Genomic DNA, 22,400 nt, shown 5'->3' with positions numbered 1-22,400 from the left:
CAGCCAAAAGCAGCAGGAGAGTGCCTTCCTCCGCATAGCTGCCTTTCACATCTCATGCTAGCATATCTGATGGGTGGAACCTAAATTTTATCCAAAACCGTAACTACAAGTGAATCAGATTGGTTTGTTTTAATGTTTTCGGCTTCTGTCATTGAAGAAAGCATACTAGGAAGATGAGACAGTGGAGTCTGAGGGGCTAATTGATCAAGTCCTCCAAACCTGTTTGCTTCTTTGTGATTTTCAAGTTGTTGTCTTTATTATTCTCTCTTTAGTCACCCAAGTTTTAATCATTTTTAATGACCATGATCTCATTTTTATGAGGCCATTTCATGCCTCTGTAGTTCTAGCTTCTTTAATCAATATTTCAGCTGGGCTGAATGATGACACACACTGGTGACACCACCCATCTACAGCTGTGGTTTGGTGGGCTTGTAAACCAGATGTCTGAAACCTTTGACCTGCTGACAGGTGTATCATTGCAGTTGTTCGGTAACTCTCTTCCACGTTTTACTTGATTGAATTTTTTTAGACCTGCCTGCAATGCTGGAGATCTGGGTTCAGTCTCTAGGTTGGGACGATCCCCTGGAGAAGGGAACAGCTACCCACTCCGGTATTCTGGCCTGGAGAATTCCATGGACTGTATAGTTCATGGGGTCACGAAGAGTGAGACATGACTGAGCAACGTTCACTTTATTTGCACTTAGTTTGATTATACTAAGGAATTTAAAAAAATCTTCTATGGCCAACTGTTATTTCTAATATTTTTAGTATTCTTATAAGCTACTGTTTGGAGGAAAAAAATGTATATAACAATAAAAGTAGACTTTTGAATCTATTGATGTATTTTATTTATTACTACGTGTGAAAATTTTTTTTAAATAGTTACATATAACCCTTAGCTAGATGGGCTTCCCTTGTGGCTCAGCTCATAAAGAATCTGCCTGCAATGCAGGAGACCTGGGTTCAATCCCTGGGTTGGGACGATCCCCTGGAGAAGAGAAGGGCTACCCACTCCAGTATTCTGGCCCGGAGAATTCCGTGGGCTGTATAGTCCATGGGGTCACAAAGAGTCGGACACGACTGAGCAACTTTCACTTTTACTTTTGGGGTTTCCTGATAGCTCAATTGGTAAAGAATCTGCCTGCAATGCAGGAGACCCTTGTTTGCTTCCTGGGTCAGGAAGATCCACTGGAGAAGGGATAGGCTACCTGGTGCAGTATTCTTGGGCTTCCCTTATGGCTCAGCTGGTAAAGAATCTGCCTGCAATTCAGGAGACCTGGGTTTGATCTCTGGTTGGGAAGATCCCCTGGAGAAGGGAAAGGCTATCCACTCCAGTATTCTGGCCTGGAGAATTCCATGGACTGTGTAGTCCATAGGGTCGCAAAGAGTCAGACACGACTGAGGGACTTTCACTTCACTTTCAGATAGTAGAATGCAGACGCCTTATGTCCCACTCCTTACTCCTTTCTCTTGTTTCACTCTTGTAATACTCAGATTACAAAGGAAAAAAAAAATTTTTAACATCTCAAATACAGGTAAACAAAATGAATATAAAATGTGTCCAAAATACTAACCAGCATAATCCCAGTGATGCAGAATTAAGGTGGTAACAGCCATACTTCTTTCTCTTTCTCATCCTATTTGTAATCCCCTACTTAGCAACATGTTGTGGTTTGCCATTGTTTAAATGATGAGAGGTATAATTGATCTCTTTTGGGTTAAGGAAGTAGATCAATAATGTTGGGAAATTGGATTACAAAGCAGGTTTTCTGAATGTGGTAATAGTTGTAGACTTTATTCTTTTGAGAAAGAATACTTACAGCATCAAGACTATTTTATTTTATTCTCACTGAAGAAAACATTTCATTTAGTGTATACTTTTTGTGAAATGAAAACTTCTTTTTATAATTAAATGAAAAGCATAGAACAGACAATAGAAAGTGAGAGATCCTTATACTTTCTTTTCCTTCTAATCCTCTTTCTCAAAATTAACCACTGTTAAACAAAGATCATGGCATCTGGTCCCATCACTTCATGGGAAATAGATGGGGAAACAGTGGAAACAGTGTCAGACTTTATTTTGGGGGGCTCCAAAAATCACTGCAGATGGTGACTGCAGCCATGAAATTAAAAGGCACTTACTCCTTGGCTCCAAAAATCACTGCAGATGGTGACTGCAGCCATGAAATTAAAAGGCGCTTACTCCTTACTCCTTGGAAGGAAAGTTATGACCAACCTAGATAGCATATTGAAAAGCAGAGACATTACTTTGCCAACAAAGGTCTGTCTAGTCAAGACTATGGTTTTTCCTGTGGTCATGTATGGATGTGAGAGTTGGACTGTGAAGAAAGCTGAGTGCTGAAGAATTGATGCTTTTGAACTGTGGTGTTGGAGGAGACTCTTGAGAGTCCCTTGGACTGCAAGGAGATCCAACCAGTCCATTCTAAAGGAGATCAGCTCTGGGTGTTCTTTGGAAGGAATGATGCTAAAGCTGAAACTCCAGTACTTTGTCTACCTCATGTGAAGAGTTGATTCATTGGAAAAGACTCTGATGCTGGGAGGGATTGGGGGCAGGAGGAGAAGGGGACGACCGAGGATGAGATGGCTGGATGGCATCACCAACTCGATGGATACGAGTTTGAGTGAACTCCGGGAGATGGTGATGGACAGGGAGGCCTGGCGTGCTGCGATTCATGGGGTTGCAAAGAGTCGGACATGACTGAGCGACTGAACTGAACTGAACTGAACAGCTTCATACATTCTTTCCGACTTTAAAAGTGTATATAAGTATATATGGTCAATTGGGCTTCCCTGGTGGCTCAGCAGTAAAGAGTCCACCTGCAATGCAGGAGACCTGGGTTCGATCCTTGCGTCAGGAAGATCCCTTGGAGGAGGTCATGGCAACCAACTCCAGTATTTTTACCTGAAATCCTATGGACAGTGGAGCCTGGTGGGCCACGGTCCATCTGGTTGCAAAATAATTGAATATGACTTAGTGACTAAACAACAACATGGTCAGTTAGTTTCTGGAACATAACTTTGAGAGCTCATTTAATTATTATACTTTGATAAATGTCTAGGCTATATGGACTAACTAACGTGTATATGTGGGTTAACTTTGGAAAGCGTAAATGTAAATGTTTAATTGTTGCTTTCAATTTTTGTTATTATAGAACTTGTTTTTAGCACTTTCTGCTTATTAGCTTTTGAGTCTTCTCTAATGAAAAATATTTATGCTCTTAATTTTATAAGGAAGAACATTAAATTGCAAAGTATAACCAATTTAAAATGTGTTTGCGTTCTCTTTGGAGAGGTTCCTGTACAGAATTAAGTTGGTGCTGGGTTTGATTTGAAAGGGTATATTGGGTATAAAATCTTCATTAGGAATTACGTTTCATTTTGTTTGACTTAATTTTGAGAAACAGTTTTGCTTTTCAGATGTGATTGATCTTACTGGAGATGATAAAGATGATCTTCAGAGAGCAATTGCCTTGAGTTTGGCGGAATCAAACAGGGCATTCAGGGAGACTGGAATAACTGATGAGGAACAAGCCATTAGCAGGTAAAAATGCAATTTGTATAGATATAAGTACTAATTATAATAGAAATAATAATTAACTTTAACTTGAAGAGGTACAAAGATATACTTTATTATTCTAAATAAACTATTAGTAAAGTTCAGTATTGTTGTTATATTTTATGTAACCAGAATGTTCATTGCATTTGAATCTTAGATTTACTTTTGGAGTGGCATTTTGAGGCATTAAATTTAAGCATATATTTTAATATTCCTTTGAATTTTTTTTTTCTTCCCAGCTCCTTTTTGATCCATTGTCCAATTCAACTTATAGTCATTTATAGCAGGGATCAGCTGACTTTATCTGTAACATGCCAGTTGTAAATATTTTAGGCTTTGTCGGCCGTCTGGTATCTGTTGCAGTTATTCAACTCTAGCGTTATAGTGTAAAAGCAGCCACTGATAATACATAATTTAATGAGTACAGTTGTGTTCCAGTAAATCTTGATTTACAAAAACATAGACAGCCAGCTGGATTTGGCCCATGAGCCATAGTTTGCCTGCTTCTGATCTTTAATGTGATAGTATATTCATAGGTTTTTTTTTTTTTTTTAAAGAAATGAGCAGGAATTCCAAGACTGCATCTTTTGTTTTAATTACCAAAGCTGTTTAGTTTGAAACAGTTTGATCCACCAAAGAATTAAATAAGTTTGGTTTAAAAAAAAAAACAACAACAACTTTATAACAGACTATAATCGTCTACACAACTCTTTGGAGCCAGGGGCAATTTAATCTTAATGTGGAAGAAATTTATCTTTGAAGAGGTTAAATGATTTTCCAAAGGTACGCAGCTAAGATGAGTCTTATGACTCATTCTTTTCCCTGTTAACAGAGTTGTTTGGTAGCAAAATGTACCAGCTTTCTCATATAATTTCCCTTGACACAGTATTTAATAGTGTATTTCTAAGTAATCTGAGATTACTGTATGATAGGAGATGTCTCAAAATGCTATGTTTATTAGCAAAGGCACATAATTTTTAATAGTAATACCTTTTAATGTCTCTAAATGTTACTTTGGAAACTGTTTTGTAAGATATTAAGATGGTAAGAATTAATTAAAATTCATATTCTTCTTTAACTGTAGCTAATATCATTTAATGCCAGTAATTTTAAATAAAAACTGGAATTGGGCTGCATAAGTTGCTTGTATATTTTTGAGATTAGTTGTTTGTCAGTTGCTTCATTTGCTATTATTTTCTCCCATTCAGAAGGCTATCTTTTCACCTTACTTATATTTTCCTTTGTTGTGCAGAAGCTTTTAATTTTAATTAGATCCCATTTGTTTATTTTTGCTTTTATTTCCAGAATTCTGGGAGGTGGATCATAGAGGATCTTGCTGTGATTTATGTCGGAGAGTGTTTTGCCTATGTTCTCCTCTAGGAGTTTTATAGCTTCTGGTCTTACATTTAGATCTTTAATCCATTTTGAGTTTATTTTTGTGTGTGGTGTTAGAAAGTGATCTAGTTTCATTCTTTTAAGACACAGATATGTAGAGCAGACTTTTGGACTCCGAGGGAGAGGGTGAGGGTGGGATGATTTGGGAGAGTGGCATTGAAACATGCATACTATCATGTAAGAAACAAATCGCCAGTCTATGTTCGATGCAGGATACAGGATGCTTGGGGCTGGTGCACGGGGATGATCCAGAGAGATGATATGGGGTGGGAGGGGGGTTCATGTTTGGGAACTCATGTACACCTGTGGTGGATTCATGTCAATGTATGGCAAAACCAATACAGTATTGTAAAATAAAGTAAGATAAATAAATAAATAAAAAAAATTAAAATTAAAAAAAAGACTTCTGCAGAAATAAACAATCTAGACTTAAAACTCTAAAAAAATAAATAAATACATAAAAAATAAATAAAAACCAAAAGTGCATATCTATTTTCAGTCATTTTGTTTAGGCTGATTTTTTGAAGGATTTGGAGAAATTATAAAGTTAGGTTTTGTCTTATAAACATGAATTGGAATTGATATAATTGTCTTGAATAACTATAAAATTTGATAATACTTAAGCTTTGTAAGAAATATTTTAAACATGAAATACATCAGTTGAAATTCATATTTAAGGGGAATGAGGATCTATTATGTGAAAAAGAGATATTAAATGTAGTATATGGCTTCCCAGTGGTAAAGAACCCGCCTGCCAATGCAGGAGACAAAAGAGACTTGAGTTCCATCCTTGGGTCGGAAAGAGTCCCTAGCTGAGAGCATAGCAACCCATTCCAGTATTGTTGCCTGGAGAGGAGCCTGGCAGGCCGCAGTCCATGGGGTTTCAAGGAGTCAGAACTACTGAAGCGATTTAGCACGCTCATATACTGTGATACAAATATTTTTTAAAGTACATGTATAATTTTGTATATATTGATTTATATTACTGCATAAATAGAAACATGACTGAAGGATTATATACCGTTAGTAGTTTTATATCTTGTATTTTGTAATTAAAATAGCATATAATAGGTAAAAAAAAATTGAAAGTGAAGGAGTTTATATTATTCCTAATCTTTATTACATTCACTATATGTTATATATATTTTAAGATTAATTTTTGTCTAAATGGAAAAAAATCTCTTTAAGATAATGTTCTTTCTTATTCTTGATCTTTTAATTTTAGCATACCCTTAAATAGTAAATATCTTGCAAGTATTCGTATTATAGATAACATTACAGAGACTTGGTACTATATGACAACTTTTACATAAAATTAGACTCCATTAAAGTAGGAGTATTTACTGTTGCACAGTGTAATTTTTTTCTTGATATGTGTAGGTTTTATAATATCAGGTAACAAAAAATGTTAAATGCAACATGCAGTAAATAAGCATGTTTATAAATCACATTGTATTAGAAATAAGGGAAGATGAGCATTCTAGTTAGACATTTGACAACTACAGTATTCTAGTGAATTTGATTAAGACTTAAGGCTCTAAATTCAAAGGGTAAAATATATTTAAACATATATTTTTTTAAAAGTATTTTTAAAAGTGAATTTAACTACTTGATGATAAAATCTTTCTAAATAAAATCTCAGAGTCATTTGACTCTGATTGTATTTCAGTATATACACTTTAATATGAATTCACACATTTGGAATACTATGTTACTGTGTATAACTAGATAAGCTAAAACCTGTCTTTTTACATCATAGAGGCCTCTGTTTCAGCACCCATAAATTTCATGGTAAAATTTCTCAAGTTGAACATTTTAAAAGTGTACGTCTTAATTTAGTTACTTTTTAACGTCAGGATTGGATGTATTTATTACTACTCGGACAGGGAACAAGTAGAGTATGGATAGCTGAAATTTGTTAGTAAATTGCATGTGGCTAGCTTAGGCTAGGCATATTTGTTGTGAAAATGGTTGCTTTGTGAAATGATTGACTAAGTTGGGTAGAAAGTAGGGCTAGGTTCTAGTTAAAATTGTTACAAACAGCTTGCCTTCAGCTGTGTCAGGAAATATGGTAGACTAAAACAAATATTTTGTGTAAGCAACCAAAATGTGTTGTTTCTGTTGGATGTAAAATATTTTACGATCTCTTGAAAGTATTATAGAGTATTATAGAGTCAGATTAAATCAAAGTGAAAGAACGTACCTAAGGAAATAAGTTTGAAATGTTGCAATTCACTTTCTGACATTATGAAATTTGCTTGTGTCAGTTTTGATATCTCTATTGAATGTGGGAAAAGGAAGTCGAAGGCCATTGTCTGTAAGTAGGTGGGAAGCATTAATAGAAAATCATTCCCCTTGTAAAGTGGTTATGTCAGTAGATGACAATCACCTTAAGGATAAATCAGAAGTATCCCCTCTCCAAAATGCCTATAATACTGCAAAGATAGTTCTGTTGGCTTGAGGAGTGTTGTTGGAGGTGATGAGATTTGCCCTTGAGAAATTGTACCATGGTTGTGCAGCAGAAATTTGTGTCACTTCAGTAATTCAGTAAATCTCTACTTGAAAAAGAACTGTGAAAATATCTTCTAGAAATTATTAAGTAAAAAAAAAAAAGAAAAAACAACACAAGTTTAATGGATTAGAAATAGCTAAAGAATGTGTTAGTAGTCTGTAAGTTGTATGAGAAGAAATTGCCCAACATGTAAAAGATAGCTAAAAAGATAAAAATATATGGAGAAAGGTTGAATGACATGGCAAATAAAATGAGTAGGTCTAACATACATTAATTGATATTACAGAAAGAGAGGAAGGAGTGGGTCAGAGGCAGAATTTAAAGAGATCATCACAGAAATTTTTTAGAAGTAAAAAGATAACTTATAACTTCATGAGTCTACAAATTCCATTAGAAAAATTAAAAGAAGCCCACACCTAAATTCATTATAGTGACACTAGAACACTTAAGACTGCGAAAATCTTAAAATTTCTTAGAGAAAAAAGGTAGAATTGTCTTAAAAATAGTGACAGTAAAAGTGATGAATTTCGCAAATTTACATGGCAGCAACACACATGAAAATAATGAAAAGTGATTTCCAGTGATTGGAAAAAAATAACTGCCAGGATTCTGTGGTATGGGATAGCCTCACCAGGGTGTTTTTCTTTCTCATTTCTGAAAGACAGAGAATTATTACTGTTTCCCTCGTTCATGGATCTACCATATCGCATACTCACAGATGTGGGGTGGTTGTAGTGCCTCCACTGCTACAAAATCGATGTGTCCCTTTCCAGTAGTTCTAATTTTACCTTTTTTTCCCCAGTAATTTCCTACTTGTACCTGAGGTTTCACCCAGACAGGCTGATACAAGGTAAACAATGACATTTTTGTAAAATTTACATGGACCGTTTGTACCTCCCACTTTGGCTTACATGGGGCCTTCCCAGGTGGCACAAGTGGTAAGGAATTCACCTGTCAATGTAGGAGATGTAAAAAATGCGAGTTCATTTCCTGGGTTGGGAAGATCCCCTGGAGAAGGACCTGGCAACCCACTCCAGTATTCTTGCCTGGGAAATCCCATGGACAGAGCCGCCTGGCAGGCTACAGTCCATGGGGGTCTCGAAGAGTCAGACATGACTGAGTGACTTAGCACGCACGCACACGCATCCTCTTCATACCTCCTGCTTTGGCTTACATGGGCCACTGTAGAGGAACTGGATGAGCGGTGTGCTCATCCAAGTAATCATTATTTTTACACTCTAAGATCATTCAGTCCAAGAAAGAATTTTAGGTGTCTGAATATAAATTGAGTTTGGGAGCCACTTGGAGGGTTTACCAACCAGGACAGCCTAGAGTTGTCATTAGGGAAAGAATAAAGCAACATGTCCAGGAATGGTTGGGACAGGATTCTGAATTTTAGAAACCTATAACCTAAAAGTTATAGGTTTATGTAACTCTCACTCTTTTCATCTTGATCAATACCTAGGAAGCAGTTATGAGGGTTGAATGCCTTAAGAAGATGTTGGGAACAGGAGTAGGTGTGTGTGTGGGGGGGGCAATTACAAATCTTTTGAAGTGAATTTGTAAGGATCATTTTAAGGCTTAACAATACCAGATGTCCATGGATGGTAGAGAGCATAGAAGGTCCATCCAGTTCTTTGACTATCACCTTTTTTGAGTGGCTTTTATGATAAAAGGTATACCATTGTCAGATTACAAGTTGAAAAAGTGGAAAATATGAAACATTAGTTTCAAGGGCCTTAAGAGTATGGGATGAGATGACCAGTCAGACTGGGAGAGCAAAACTGTAACTCAAAAAAAAAGTGTCAGCAACCATGAGGCACTACTGATAGTTCTGAGAAGGGTCAGAATGCAGACTGGAAGGTGATCAAAGGGCCAGTGTAGTCAGTCGGTGAGGAGTGGGCAAGAGCTTGCTTACCACTGGAGAAACAGATCTGCTTTTGGAAGTGGTTACATATCCAACGTGCAGTTTCTGTGTCAGAAACACAGAGTTCTTTGACTGGTGTTCAGTACATGGTTATGGACTAGTTGCCCTGTGGGATATGATGATAGGTTACAGCAGTAGTGGTAATCCCTGGTGCAAGCTTGGTGAGTCACCTCATTGGAGAACAGCCATCACTATACAGCCAACACAGTGACTAAAATTAGAAAGACTGACATACCAAATATTGGTAAGTATGTACAGCAATTGGAAAGTGTCATATATTGTTGATAAGAATGTATAATGGTATAACCACTTTGGAAAACTGAAAATTTCTAGTGTATTTCAACATATATACTATGCTTGGACTTAGCATAGTCTGTGTTTCCACTCCTAGGTCTAGACCCTTGAGAAAGGAGTATACAGTGCCTTTACTAATCATAACTAAAAACTGTAAACAACCAAATATTTGTAAGAGCAGAATAGTTAACAGTGTTGGTACATTCACACAGTGGAATACAAAGCAATGTAATGGAAAACATTTTCCAGATTCTTTTAAAAAATGTGGAGGAATCCCCAAAGCAAGATGTTGAGTGAAAGAGATGATGCAAAGAGTAATGGCTCTATGAATCCATTTACGTGATATTTAAGGACAGGCATAACTAATTTATGGTGGTAGAAGTGGTCACAATGCTGATTATCTGAGAACTAGAGGACACTGTTTGTTGGAAAAAGGGCACAAGAGAATTTTGGGGAATGATAGAAATTTTCTATATCTTGGTCTGGGTGGTGGTTACATAGATGTGTTCATTGAAAAAATTTCACTGGACTGTACATTTAAGTTTTGTGTATCTTATATACAAATCGCCTCTCAATAAAATACTTTTACCAGGAAAAATGTATTTAGCTATGTTAATTGCTAATATACAAAAAGTGATATTTTTATGTATAATAAAGAATGATAAGGAGAAAAAAATTTAAAGCTACCATTTATAACACATAAAACTATTAAAGACCAGGAGTAAAAAAGAAATGTGTAAGAACTTCTAAGAAGAAAATTATTAAATAACACTGAGACATATTAATGAATATGGAAATTATTGGAAATATATTGTATTTTACAAATTGAAAGATTTAAGATTGCAAAACTGGTTAGTTCTCCTTAAATTGACTTATGTATTTAGTGTGATCCCAGTCAAAATACCAAGTTTTTTTTTTTAAAGGAAATGTAGATGATTCTTCCACCCTCTATCCCTCCCTTCCACCTTCTTTCTTTTTTTTTTTTCCAGTTGATGTGTATAGCTGAAGTGACATGCAAATTTTCCAGTATGTTGCTTGCTTAAAATGGATTTGAATGATCAAAGTGGAATGTTTTCTATAGTGCTTTAAATAAAAATACACACACACACACAAAAGCCCTCAAAATCAGTACTAGGAATGGGAACATTTACTATAAGTAAGTGCTTTAAAGATTCCTTCAATATAGTGTGTGGAAGGAAAAGAGCAAAAATGTTTTGTCATCTTTTTCTATTGTTGAATGTCATGATCATGACTAGTGTTGGGAAGGAAAGGTGATTCTAGTTGGGGTGGGTTTTGGGGGTTGCCTTTCTCCATATGCTGCATTTTGTTATAAGCTATTTCTGAGCTCTGAGATTTGCAGTGTTGTTTTTTATTCTCTCTCTCACTCTCTCTTTAAAGTCTAGGTAGAATCACTGGCTTTACTTTGGTGAGGCCAGGAAGGACCCTTATGAGGACTTGGTTTATGGAAGGACCCTTATGAGGACTTGGTTTATATAAAATTTATAGTCATAGTGCCAGAACTGCACTATCAAAAAGGACAAGAACTTGGGACTGGAGGGCTCATATTTGGGTTAGAGGTTGGGCTTTTGCCAAATGACAATAATAATAATAATAACAAAGATATAGCAACATCTGATATCCAACTTATATTTGAAACACTTGTTTAACTCCATTTTTTTTTAACCAAGTATGCTCTAGGGATGAAACAAATCCCTGTTTCTATCCTCTGATGCTGATAGGAGAGACTGGTTGGTTCAGAATTTTGTGCAGTGTAATAAATGTGTTTATAAGGAGGAAACCTACTGGAGCATGTTGTAAGTCTCTAGTGATTACAAAACTGAACATGTTGTAAGTTCTAAATTAAGGAGATCACAAAGTCATGGCATTCTTTCATCCACAGTACCATAATTCTACCATATTAGCGCATGGTTAGGGAATATTATAGGGCTTCCCAGGTAGCACTAGTGGTAAAGAACCCACCTGCTAATGCTGGAGACACAAGAGACATGAATTCCATCCCTGGGTCTGGAAGATCCGCTGGAGGTGGTGGTGCTTGTTGTTCAGTTGCTCAGTCATGTCTGACTCTTTGTGATCCAAGGGACTGCAGCACACCAGGCTTCCCTGTCCTTCACCATCTCCCAGAGTCTGCTCAAACTCATGTTCATTGAGTTGATGATGCCATCCAGCCATCTCATCCTCTGCCTTCCCTTTCTGCTCTTACCTTCAATCTTTCCCAGCATCAGGGTCTTCTCCACTGAGTTGGCTTTTCGTATCAGGTGGCCAAAATATTGGAGATTCAGCTTCAGCATCAGTCTTTCCGGTGAATATTCAGAATTGATTTCCTTTAGTATTGACTGGTTTGATCTCCTTGCTATCCAAGGGATTCTCAATAGTCTACTCCCCTTGAAGAGGAAATGGCAACCCCTTCCAGTATTCTTGCCTGGAGAATCCCGTGGACAGAGGAGCCTCGTGGTCTACAGTCCATAGGGTTACAAAGAGTTGGATGTGACTGAACGACTTAACACACACATACGGAGAATTATAAGTCTATATGTTTAAAACTCATATTTTTATTATAATGTATGATGATCTTTACCGTATGACTAAATTCAGTTATATATATTATGCCTCAGCTGGTAAAGAATCAGCCTGCAATGCTGGAGACCTGAGTTTGATCCCTGTGTAGGGAAGATCCCGTAGAGAAGGGAAAGGCTACCCAATCCAGTATTCTGGCCTGGAGAATTCCATGGCCTGTGTAGTCCCTGGGGTCACAGAGATTCGGACACAACTGAGCGACTTGCGCATGCACGTATACTTAAAAAATTTTTTACATCTTAGGTCACTTTGAGAAGCAGGAAACATATATTTTGAGCTCTATTCAGTTATTACAGTTTGTATCCAGTTTTTCCTTTGTAGAAAAAAAGATCCATGGGAATGCTTGGGTGATGGTAATTTCAGTTATATTCTTGACTTTCTTTCCTCCTCCTGCTGTTGCTGCTAAGTCGCTTCAGTTGTGTCTGACTCTGTGCGACCCCATAGATGGTAGCCCACCAGGCTCCCCCATTCCTGGGATTCTCCGGGCAAGTATACTGGAGTGAGTTGCCATTTCCTTCTCCAATGCATGAAAGTGTAAAGTGAAAGTGAAGTTGCTCAGTCGTGTCCGACTCCTAGCGACCCCATGGACTGCAGCCTACCAGGCTCCTCCATCCATGGGATTTTCCAGGCAAGAGTACTAGCTTGTAACAAAAAGTTCAGGTAGCTGCTCAGTCCTAGAAATACATTTGAGGCCATGCATTTCCCACCATGAAAATTAAGAGATGTATTTTCTTGGTGGGAGGGGACTGAACAGAAGGGTGACTGAATTAACTATATTGAAACATTTAAAAATAATACCTTCTAGTTTTTAGTAATCTTAGCTAGATCTGGAATTAGAAGAATATTGTTACCTCAGAGCAGTCTGAATTGTAGATTTGGAATGGGTTGTTGACAGGTATGGGGAGCAAGAGACCTAGTTTTACTCAATGTTGTCTTGAGGCCGAGTCTCATTTTGTTACTAACTTCATGTGACTTATGTATAGATTTTAATTTTTGTAGATTGGGTGTATTTTGTAGAAATCAATTCTTCTGAAGTTTTCCATAACTAATGTCTATGTGACCTGTTGCCTGGTCATTATGATACAAGTGATCTGATGTGTTGGCATTAAAAAGGGTTATTTCTATTTTATTTTATTATAACTAGAGTTTTAAGTTAGTATTTTATTATAAATAGAAGTTTAAAAAGATACGGTGGTAGAGGATCATCCACCTAGGAGATTTATGAATGAGCGTAGTTCTCCTTGACTTTCGACTAGCTTATGCTTCTGGAATATACTATAGAATCCTCTTTTTTTTTTTTTTTTTTTAGTGGTTATTATACCTGCCCACCAGTGCTAGTCAGTTGCTAGATGCCTCTTCTGTCTTTTGTATTAGGTTGATGCAAAAGTAATTGTGGTTTTGCATTGTTGAACTTTGCTACTTGATATGGGAATACATTCTTAAATGTAGTTACATGTCATTAAAATGCACATTTCTTTATTTCTTTTTGGCTAATGACTTATTACTTGCTGTTTATATATATTTTAGATATGGAAATGATGTTAGGAAAAAAAAAACAAATTTGAGCAATTTTCTTGTTTGAGTTCAAAATGGGTAGTAAAGCAGCAAAGACAACTCATAATATCAGCAATGCATATAGGCCAGGAACTGCTAAAGAAATGTACAGTTCAGTGGTGGTTCAAGAAGTTTTGCAAAACTTTGAGACAAGAGCCTTGAAGATGAGGAGCTCAGTTGCTGACCATCAGAAGTTGACAGTGACCAACTGAGAGCCATCATCCTCTTAAAAAGAGGATGATGATGAGAAGCTGATCCTCTTAAAAATGCACGAGAAGTTTCCCATGAACTGAGTGTTGACAATTCTGTGATTATGTGGCATTTGAAGCAAATTGGAAAGGTGAAGAAGTTTGATAAGTGGGCGCTTCATGAAGTGAAGTCGCTCAGTCGTGTCCGACTCTTTGCGACCCCATGGACTGTAGCCTACCGTCCCTGGGATTCACCAGGCAGGAATACTGCGGTGGGTTGCCATTTCTTTCTCCAGGAGATCTTCCCAACCCAGGGATCGAACCCGGGTCTCCCATATTGCAGGCGGATGCTTTACCATCTGAGCCACCAGGACGCCTCATGGACTGACCACAAATCAAAAAATTGCCATTTTGAAGTGTTGTCTTCTCTTATTCTATGCAACAACAATGAACCATTTCTCCATTGGACTGTGACATGTGATGAAAAGCGGGTTTTACACGACAGCCTGCATTGACCAGCTCTGTGGTTAGACAGAAGAAGCTCCAAATCGCTTCCCAAAGCCAAACTTGTACAAGAGTCATGGTCACTTTTGGTGATCTGCTGCCCTCTGATCCACTATAGCTTTCTGAACCCAGGGAAACCATTACATCTAAGAAATATGCTCAGCAAATTGATGCGATGCACTGAAAACTCTAACAGCTGTAGCCCGCATTGGTCAACAGAAAAGACCCAATTCTCCAGAGCAAAGCCTGACAACACATCACATAACTTCAGAAGTTGAACAAATTGGGCCATTAAGTTTTGCCTCTTCTGCCATATTCGCCTGACCTCTCGCCAACCAACTACCACTTCTTCAAGCATCGCAACATCTTTTTGCAGGGAAAACACTTCTACAACCAGCAGGAGCTGGAAAATGCTTTCCAAGAGTTTGTTGAATCCCAAAGCACAGATTTTTATACTATAGGAATAAACAAACATTTCTCATTGGCAAAAATGTGTTAATTGTAATGGCTCCTATTTTGATTTAACATAGGGGTGTTTGAACCTAGTTATAATGATTTAAAATTTAGGGTCTGAAACCACAGTTACTTTTGCACCAACTAGTTGAGCTATCTCAAATCCTGAAAGATGATGCTGTGAAAGTGCTGCACTCAATATTCCAACAAATTTGGAAAACTCAGTAGTGGCCACAGGACTGGAAAAGGTCAGTTTTCATTCCAATCCCAAAGAAAGGCAATGCCAAAGAATGCTCAAACTACTGCACAATTGCACTCATCTCACACGCTAGTAAAGTAATGCTCAAAATTCTTCAAGCCAAGCTTCAACAATACATGAACCATGAACTTCCAGATGTCTAAGCTGGTTTTAGAAAAGGCAGAAGAACCAGAGATCAAATTGCCAACATCTGCTGGATCATGGAAAAAGCAAGAGAGTTCCAGAAAAACATCTATTTCTGCTTTATTGACTATGCAAAGCCTTTGACTGTGTAGATCACAATAAACTGTGGAAAATTCTGAGAGAGATGGGAATACAGACCACCTGACCTGCCTCTTAAGAAAACTATAATGCAGGCCAGGAAGCAACAGTTAGAACTGGACATGAAACAACAGACTAGTTCCAAATAGGAAAAGGAGTATGTCAAGGCTGTATATTGTCACCCTGCTTATTTAACTTCTATGCAGAGTACATCATGAGAAACGGTGGGCTGGAAGAAGCACCAGCTGGAATCAGGATTGCCAGGAGAAATATCAAAACCTCAGGTATGCAGATGACACCACCCTTATGGCAGAAAGTGAAGAGGAACTAAAAAGCCTCTTGATGACCCTGAAAGAGGAGAGTGAAAAAGTTGGCTTAAAGCTCAACATTCAGCTGGTCCCATCTCTTCATGGGAAATAGATGGGGAAACAGTGGAAACAGTGTCAGACTTTATTTTTTTGGGCTCCAAAATCACTGCAGATGGTGATTGCAGCCATGAAATTAAAAGATGCTTACTCCTTGGAAGAAAAGTTATGACCAACCTAGATAGCCTATTAAAAAGCAGAGACATTACTTTGCCAACAAAGGTCTGTCTAGTCAAGGCTATGGTTTTTCCTGTGGTCATGTATGGCTGTGAGAGTTGGACTGTGAAGAAAGATGAGCACCAAAGAGTTGATGCTTTTGAACTGTCGTGTTGGAGAAGACTCTTGAGGGTCCCTTGGACTGCAAGGAGATCCAACCAGTCCATCCTAAAGGAGAGCAGTCTTGGGTTTTCATTGGAAGGACTGATGCTAAAGCTGAAACTCCAGTTCTTTGGCCACCTCATATGAAGAGTTGACTCATTGGAAAAGACCCTGATGCTGGGAGGGATTGGGGGCAGGAGGAGAAGGGGACGACAGAGGATGAGATGGCTGGATGGCATCACCGACTTGATGGATATGAGTTTGAATGAACTCTGGGAGTTGGTGATGGACAGGGAGGCCTGGCGCGCTGCGATTCATGGGGTTGCAAAGAGTCGGACACGACTGAGCGACTGAACTGAATTGTACTGAATAAAGACCACTGGCACTAATTCTTTCCTGTTTGTAATATATTTGCTACTTTTCCCAGAACCCATTGCTTGTTTTAGTTTGTTCATTTCGGATTACCAGTGTAGAAATAATATTCATTAATTTTTACTTCTAGATATACATATGTAATAAAGGGAACAGACTTTTCAAATGAAAATTGCTCCCACTTATAAAAGTCAGTAATGATTAAATATACCTTTTTTTTATCGGAGAAGGCAATGGCACCCCACTCCAGTACTCTTGCCTGGGAAATCCCATGGACGGAGGAGCTTGGTAGGCTGCAGCCCATGGGGTCGCTGAGTCGGACATGACTGAGCGACTTCATTTTCACTTTTCACTTTCATGCATTGGAGAAGGAAATGGCAACTCACTCCAGTGTTCTTGCTTGGAGAATCCCAGGGATGGGGGAGCCTGGTGGGCTGCTGTCTCTGGGGTCGCGCAGAGTCGGACAGGACTGAAGCGACTTAGCAGCAGCTGCAGCATACCTTTTGTATATAAAACAGGTATTGATGTTGTATTTACCTTTTGTATACTATGTGTTAACTCCTCTCTTTCGAAGTGGTTGCCTTGTACAAATTTAATTTGTACAGTTGATTTTTCCTGTGTCATGGTAAATTGTGCAAGGAACAGCAGGAAGTCTCTCAAGTTGGCTCTTTGACTTACTTCCCTTTTATGTTCTTGAGAACTTGTTTTTTGATTAGAGTGGGATCTTCCAGATAAATGCTGATATTCTTAAGTCCCGAATCATCTAACTAAATACCTTCCAAGTAGTTCCAGCACTGTTTATTGTTAAATAATTTAAGAGAAAAAGCCTCTAGGGACTGAGGTTCCTTGTGAGAATTGATAGTTGGGCAGAGTACTGCTGCTAATGTTAGATCACTCTTAAAAGTGTAAACTGTTTATTTTTAAATATGTGAGTTTACTTTGACCTTTACATTTTAGTGTATCATGTTTTCTGCCCCCTGCCCCCAGTATGTGATTTAATTGATTCCCAAAGAAAAACTCTATCCTATATTCATATAAGTTATTTTAAGTAATACTTATTTGGAATCTAATGCACTGTATCTAAGGTCATATTACAAAGTTAGAGATGAAAAATATTCTGCTTCTCCTCCATAATTAAGGATGATAGCTGTATTAGTTTGGCATTGATATAATAGAGCAAAATCTTTAGGATAAAAATAGTGTAGCATGAATGAGATTTTTTTCAAGAAGCCAAAAAGTTGAAAAAACTCATACTAAGATTTTTGTAATGAACATAAAATGAGTTAAGATATTTGGCTGTTATTCATGATAATTTGGAATAGTAAGTAACACATGTCTTGAGTAGGCAAAATGCATAATTAGTTTATACGTAGGGATTAGGGTTTTTCAGCATTTTCTTGCTTAAGAGCAAGGTAAACACCATTAAGCAGAGTAGCATTACTGTTAGCCGTGTTTAAATATGTTTTAGATATTCTGTGGATGTACTTATTTTGAAGAGGTTTATCTTTTATGATTCTGATATGTAGGTATTTATTGCAGTAGATTTTTCTCTAGGCAAACTATTGGGGAATGAAGTCAACACATAAATATTTTCTCCCTTTATTTTTCAGTAGCTGTTGTAGAATATGGATCTGTAGAACTGAAAGGAACCCTAGAATTTACCTTAAATTTTTTTTTAATAGAAAAGGAAATTAATGATCAGAGGGATGAAAGTGCAGTGTTTTTCAGTTTTTAATTTTCTTGATGATTCAAAGAAATTCTTATAAAAACTAATCATTATGTATATTGTAAATATGTACTTCAATACAATGACTTCTCAGAAAACTTATCTAGGTCCTATATTCCTGATGCTAAGCCTCTAATTTGTTGAAATATAACTTAATACATATAGTTCCTATTATGTAATGCTATCTTTTTGTGATTACAATTTGTTTTCTGAGGAAAAACTGCTGCCTGTGTTTTGATCTGTTAGCACTGCTGCTGCTATGTTCTTGACAACTAGAACTATGCTATGTTCTAGAAAACTAACCTCCACTTGAGTAAATTTAGTGTTAAGTATTCCTTTTCCAAATGCATTGTCTAGACCTTAATTTATCAAAATCCTTAGTTTATAGTATGCTGTTTTCTACCATACAGTGCTAAATTAATGCTGTATTTTTTCACCATCATTTTCTACCCATCATTTAAGAGTTCTTGAGGCCAGCATAGCAGAAAATAAAGAATGTTTGAAGAGGACACCTACTGAAGTTTGGAGAGATTCTCGAAACCCTTACGATAGAAAAAGGCAGGACAAAGCTCCTGTTGGACTAAAGAATGTTGGCAATACTTGCTGGTTTAGTGCTGTTATTCAGGTAAGAATCTTTATGCAGATCTTATCTAGTGGGCCTGGCAGCAGTGAAAAGTGGGTTCGAGTTGTGTTTCTTTTTAGTTGTTATATATACACATACATACACAGACACACACACTGCAAACAAGGTTTTAATATGCCTTTCTACTAACGTATTTTGGCGATTGCAGTATTCCTCACTCCACTTTGTTCTTCATTCCCAGTATGGACTTTTCCCGATAAAACACTGCCAATGCCTTATTCAGAATTAATTTCTCCTCCTTCTCTGTTGTTGGGAATTGTTGTCAGAGTGAAAAGAAAATATTTTTGTATATAAATCCCTGCAAATTTAGGAAAGGATATAACCAAGATGGGGCTTCCCTGGTGGCTCAGACGGTGGTAAAAACAAACAAACAAAAAAAGACAAAAAAATCTGCCTGCAGTGCAAGAGACCTAGGTTTGATCCCTGGGTTGGGAAGATCCCCTGGAGAAGGGAATGGCTACCCACTCGAGTGTTCATGCCTGGAAAATTCCTCGAATAGAGGAGCCTGGTGTGCTACAGTCCATGGTGTCACAAAGGGTCAGACATGACTGAGTGACTAACACTTCACTTCATAACAAAGATATGAAACCAAGATTGGTGGGTTTTTTTGTGTGTGTATGAGTCAGATCAGATTTATTTATATATAATAGAAACTGTCATTCAATAATTATAGTCATTTAAGTACTTTTTTTATAAAAGACATTTTATTTCAGGAGGAAATAGATTGACAATTCTCAATACATATGTGAAAATGAAAGAATAAAAATAAATTAAGAATAACATTTTCTTTCTAACTTGGAATTATTTATTGAGCTTCTTATTCTAAAATTAAAAATATTTGTATGCATAGAAAACCATCTTCTTAATTTGGACTATTTTTTTTAACTCTTACGTGATATGACTGTTGTCATAATTCTTTAGTATTCTCAGACATTGGTAATGTTATTTTTCAAATTGTGAAACCTTAAACAGTCTCCTTAAGTAAAACAGTCTATGAGTAATAATACGCTCTTAATTTTAATTACTCTTTAGGAAAATTAATATTTGTGCTTAATTTCCTAACATAGCTGAACTGTAGCTCATTTAGTGTTTCTGATGAGTCTTTTTAAATCAGTAGATGTTTTCTAATTTACATTCTTTTACATTCAAAATACCTCTTCATTTTGTCCGTTTCCAACCTGAATACAGTATTAACTTTCATATGATATTAAAGCAACTAAAAGGTTATTAAATTTTTCTATTCTAAAGGTTATTAATTGTGTTCTCTAGGTGATTTTTTTTTTTCTACTTCAGTGTTATAATTTCCAGCTCTTTTCTGTCTTTTTGCTTCTGGCAAATAGTATTATACAATTTGATTTTCTTTGGTTTTCTAGTTTCGTGCTTCACTTTTTATTCAACTATGGTACACACCAATTAATAACAATATGTTATTTGTTTTCCAGGCTATTAAAATATTAAGGAATATTTGGAATTAACATGAATTTGTAATAATACTTTTGCTTTTGGTCTTGAGTGTGCATTAATTATCCACTTACATGCTAGCAATATCTCAAATTTTATTTACTATCTTAATACTTGCACCACTAGTAAGTTCTTTTGCATTTCATTGTTTAAATTTCATAATTTAGTTGTCACTTTAAAATGTGAAACACAATTTTAAGGCTGTGATCTGAGTGCTTATGAGTATGTTTTGCTGCCAGTATTTGGATGTTACCTTTACACTATTATGCCCAGTAAACGAGGCTCCTTAGCTTCTCTTAAGAAAACTGTAAGAAGTAAGAAAGTGCTCACAGAGAATCAGTATTTGTTAGTTAGAATAGGTGCTTTAAACATCTAGAAGAAATAACAGATAACCTTGAAAATTTTGGCTTCTAGTGAAGTAATAGGATATTGTCTTTTGGGAATGTAGAAAAACAGTAAGCTTCAGTTTAGGAAATTGTGGATGGGAAAAAAAAGTTTGTCTAGTGATGACTTTGTTTTGTTTTTGAATGTGACTTTAAAATCTCTTAAACCATTTTGAAGTAAAGTAAAGTGAAGTCACTCAGTCGTGTCTGACTCTTTGCAATCCCATGAACTGTAGCCTACCAGGCTCCTCCCTCCATGGGATTCTCCAGGCAAGAGTACTGGCGTGGGTTGCCATTTCCTTCTCCAGAGGATCTTCCCAACCTGGGGATCGAACCCGGGTCTCCCACATTTCAGGCAGATGCTTTAACCTCTGAGCCACCAGGGTTGCCCAAAGGGAAACCATTTTAAGTAGCTTTTAATTTTTGCTTCTGGTAATTGAAATATTTTATTTTTTTGTTCCTTGACATTTACTTAATGCAACAGACATCTAAAATATGTTTATCATAATAAATGGAACTTTTCACTTATGAAAGGAACTTTGGGTAGGAAATCTGTATTAGTGTTGGGAGTTTAAAAATTTTTTTTTTAAAGCAAGTTGGAACTTGTTCAAATTGTGACATAAATGCACTGTAAAGTTTCAGTTACAAAAATTTTCTCCGGGATGGAATTTACTTAGTTGGCAAGACTAGTGTGAAACAATTGGGAATTCTCTTCTTTAAAAATATTTCTACTGATTATAGTTTACAGGAATTATAAACCTCTAATTTCAGAGTAGGTAATGGGGGGTAAGCTACAGAAGGTACAGCTTTGTTATACTTGTTCCTTTAGGTACTGAGACCTGAGTATTTTGGAAGAGGCACAGAATATCAGGAAGAGATTGTTAGCAAAAAGAAATTGTGCAGAGAGTGGCTTACATAATCTTTTGGATGCTAACAATATTAGCCTGACTGTGTTTAGATTGGGTATCAACCACTTAACTAGTCAGGATTATTTTCATCCTGTTCAAAAGCAACTTTTATGTAGATGGTACTGATTAGGACTGCTTTTTCTTCTCTATTCCTTTCTCTAGTTTGGGGTGTTAAGTTCAAGTAATTCATGAGTTCTCATGACCCTTAGCACCATTTCATCTGGAATCCTCTGAGGTGCTCAGAAGTAAGGTGCTTCTGCTTCTCGATTTGCCTGGTACAGTCCCAGTTTATTCCTATTGTAGATGCGTCAGCACTTATTAATTCATTGTAGAGCCCTTTTTCATCCTCAGAAGAGTTGTGGGTTGGATGATAAGGTTTATGATCCCGAGTCAGTTAAGTTCAGTTATATCCGAAGTCTAGATTTTCCTATATTCCACAGAAGAAGAGAGTAGTTGTCTGATGCCTCTCCGTCTGGGAAGGCCATAGGGATTTACTTGCTCTGTATACAAACTTTCATCTTTTAATCAGGCCACTCTGTTTTTCTCACACTTTGAAACTCATCTGTTACTATTTCATTTTTAAATATTAATAATCCACCAAGGAGAATTTATGTTGGTTTCCCATAGTCTCTTTCATCATAGAAAGTTTATATCTCCTTCTGCTCCTTGTCATCCCTTTTTTTGTTTTCCATAAGTTATGTGTTT

The 22,400-nt window shown here is 36.8% G+C and overlaps 1 protein-coding gene across 18 annotated transcripts in view; it reads left to right on the top strand.

Annotated features, from left to right (window-relative positions):
• USP25 (ubiquitin specific peptidase 25) overlaps nucleotides 1-22,400 on the top strand; it is a 167,819-nt gene that overhangs the window by 41,932 nt on the left and 103,487 nt on the right. For 9 of the 18 annotated variants that reach the window (XM_060416280.1, XM_042230132.2, XM_060416281.1 and 6 more), the window contains 3 exons: nucleotides 3,439-3,562; nucleotides 8,287-8,334; nucleotides 18,763-18,925. In XM_060416280.1, coding sequence (XP_060272263.1) covers nucleotides 3,439-3,562; nucleotides 8,287-8,334; nucleotides 18,763-18,925 — 335 coding nt within the window. Of the gene's footprint in view, nucleotides 1-3,425; nucleotides 3,563-8,286; nucleotides 8,335-18,762; nucleotides 18,926-22,400 lie in introns of all 18 variants that reach the window. The other 9 variants (XM_060416275.1, XM_004002820.6, XM_042230164.2 and 6 more) reach the window with 2 other exon arrangements.

Source organism: Ovis aries, chromosome 1 (genome assembly GCF_016772045.2).
Source record: "Ovis aries strain OAR_USU_Benz2616 breed Rambouillet chromosome 1, ARS-UI_Ramb_v3.0, whole genome shotgun sequence".
Taxonomy (NCBI): domain Eukaryota; kingdom Metazoa; phylum Chordata; class Mammalia; order Artiodactyla; family Bovidae; genus Ovis; species Ovis aries.
Note: the sequence above shows the minus strand (reverse complement) of the source record. Positions and strands in the feature narration are given on the sequence as shown.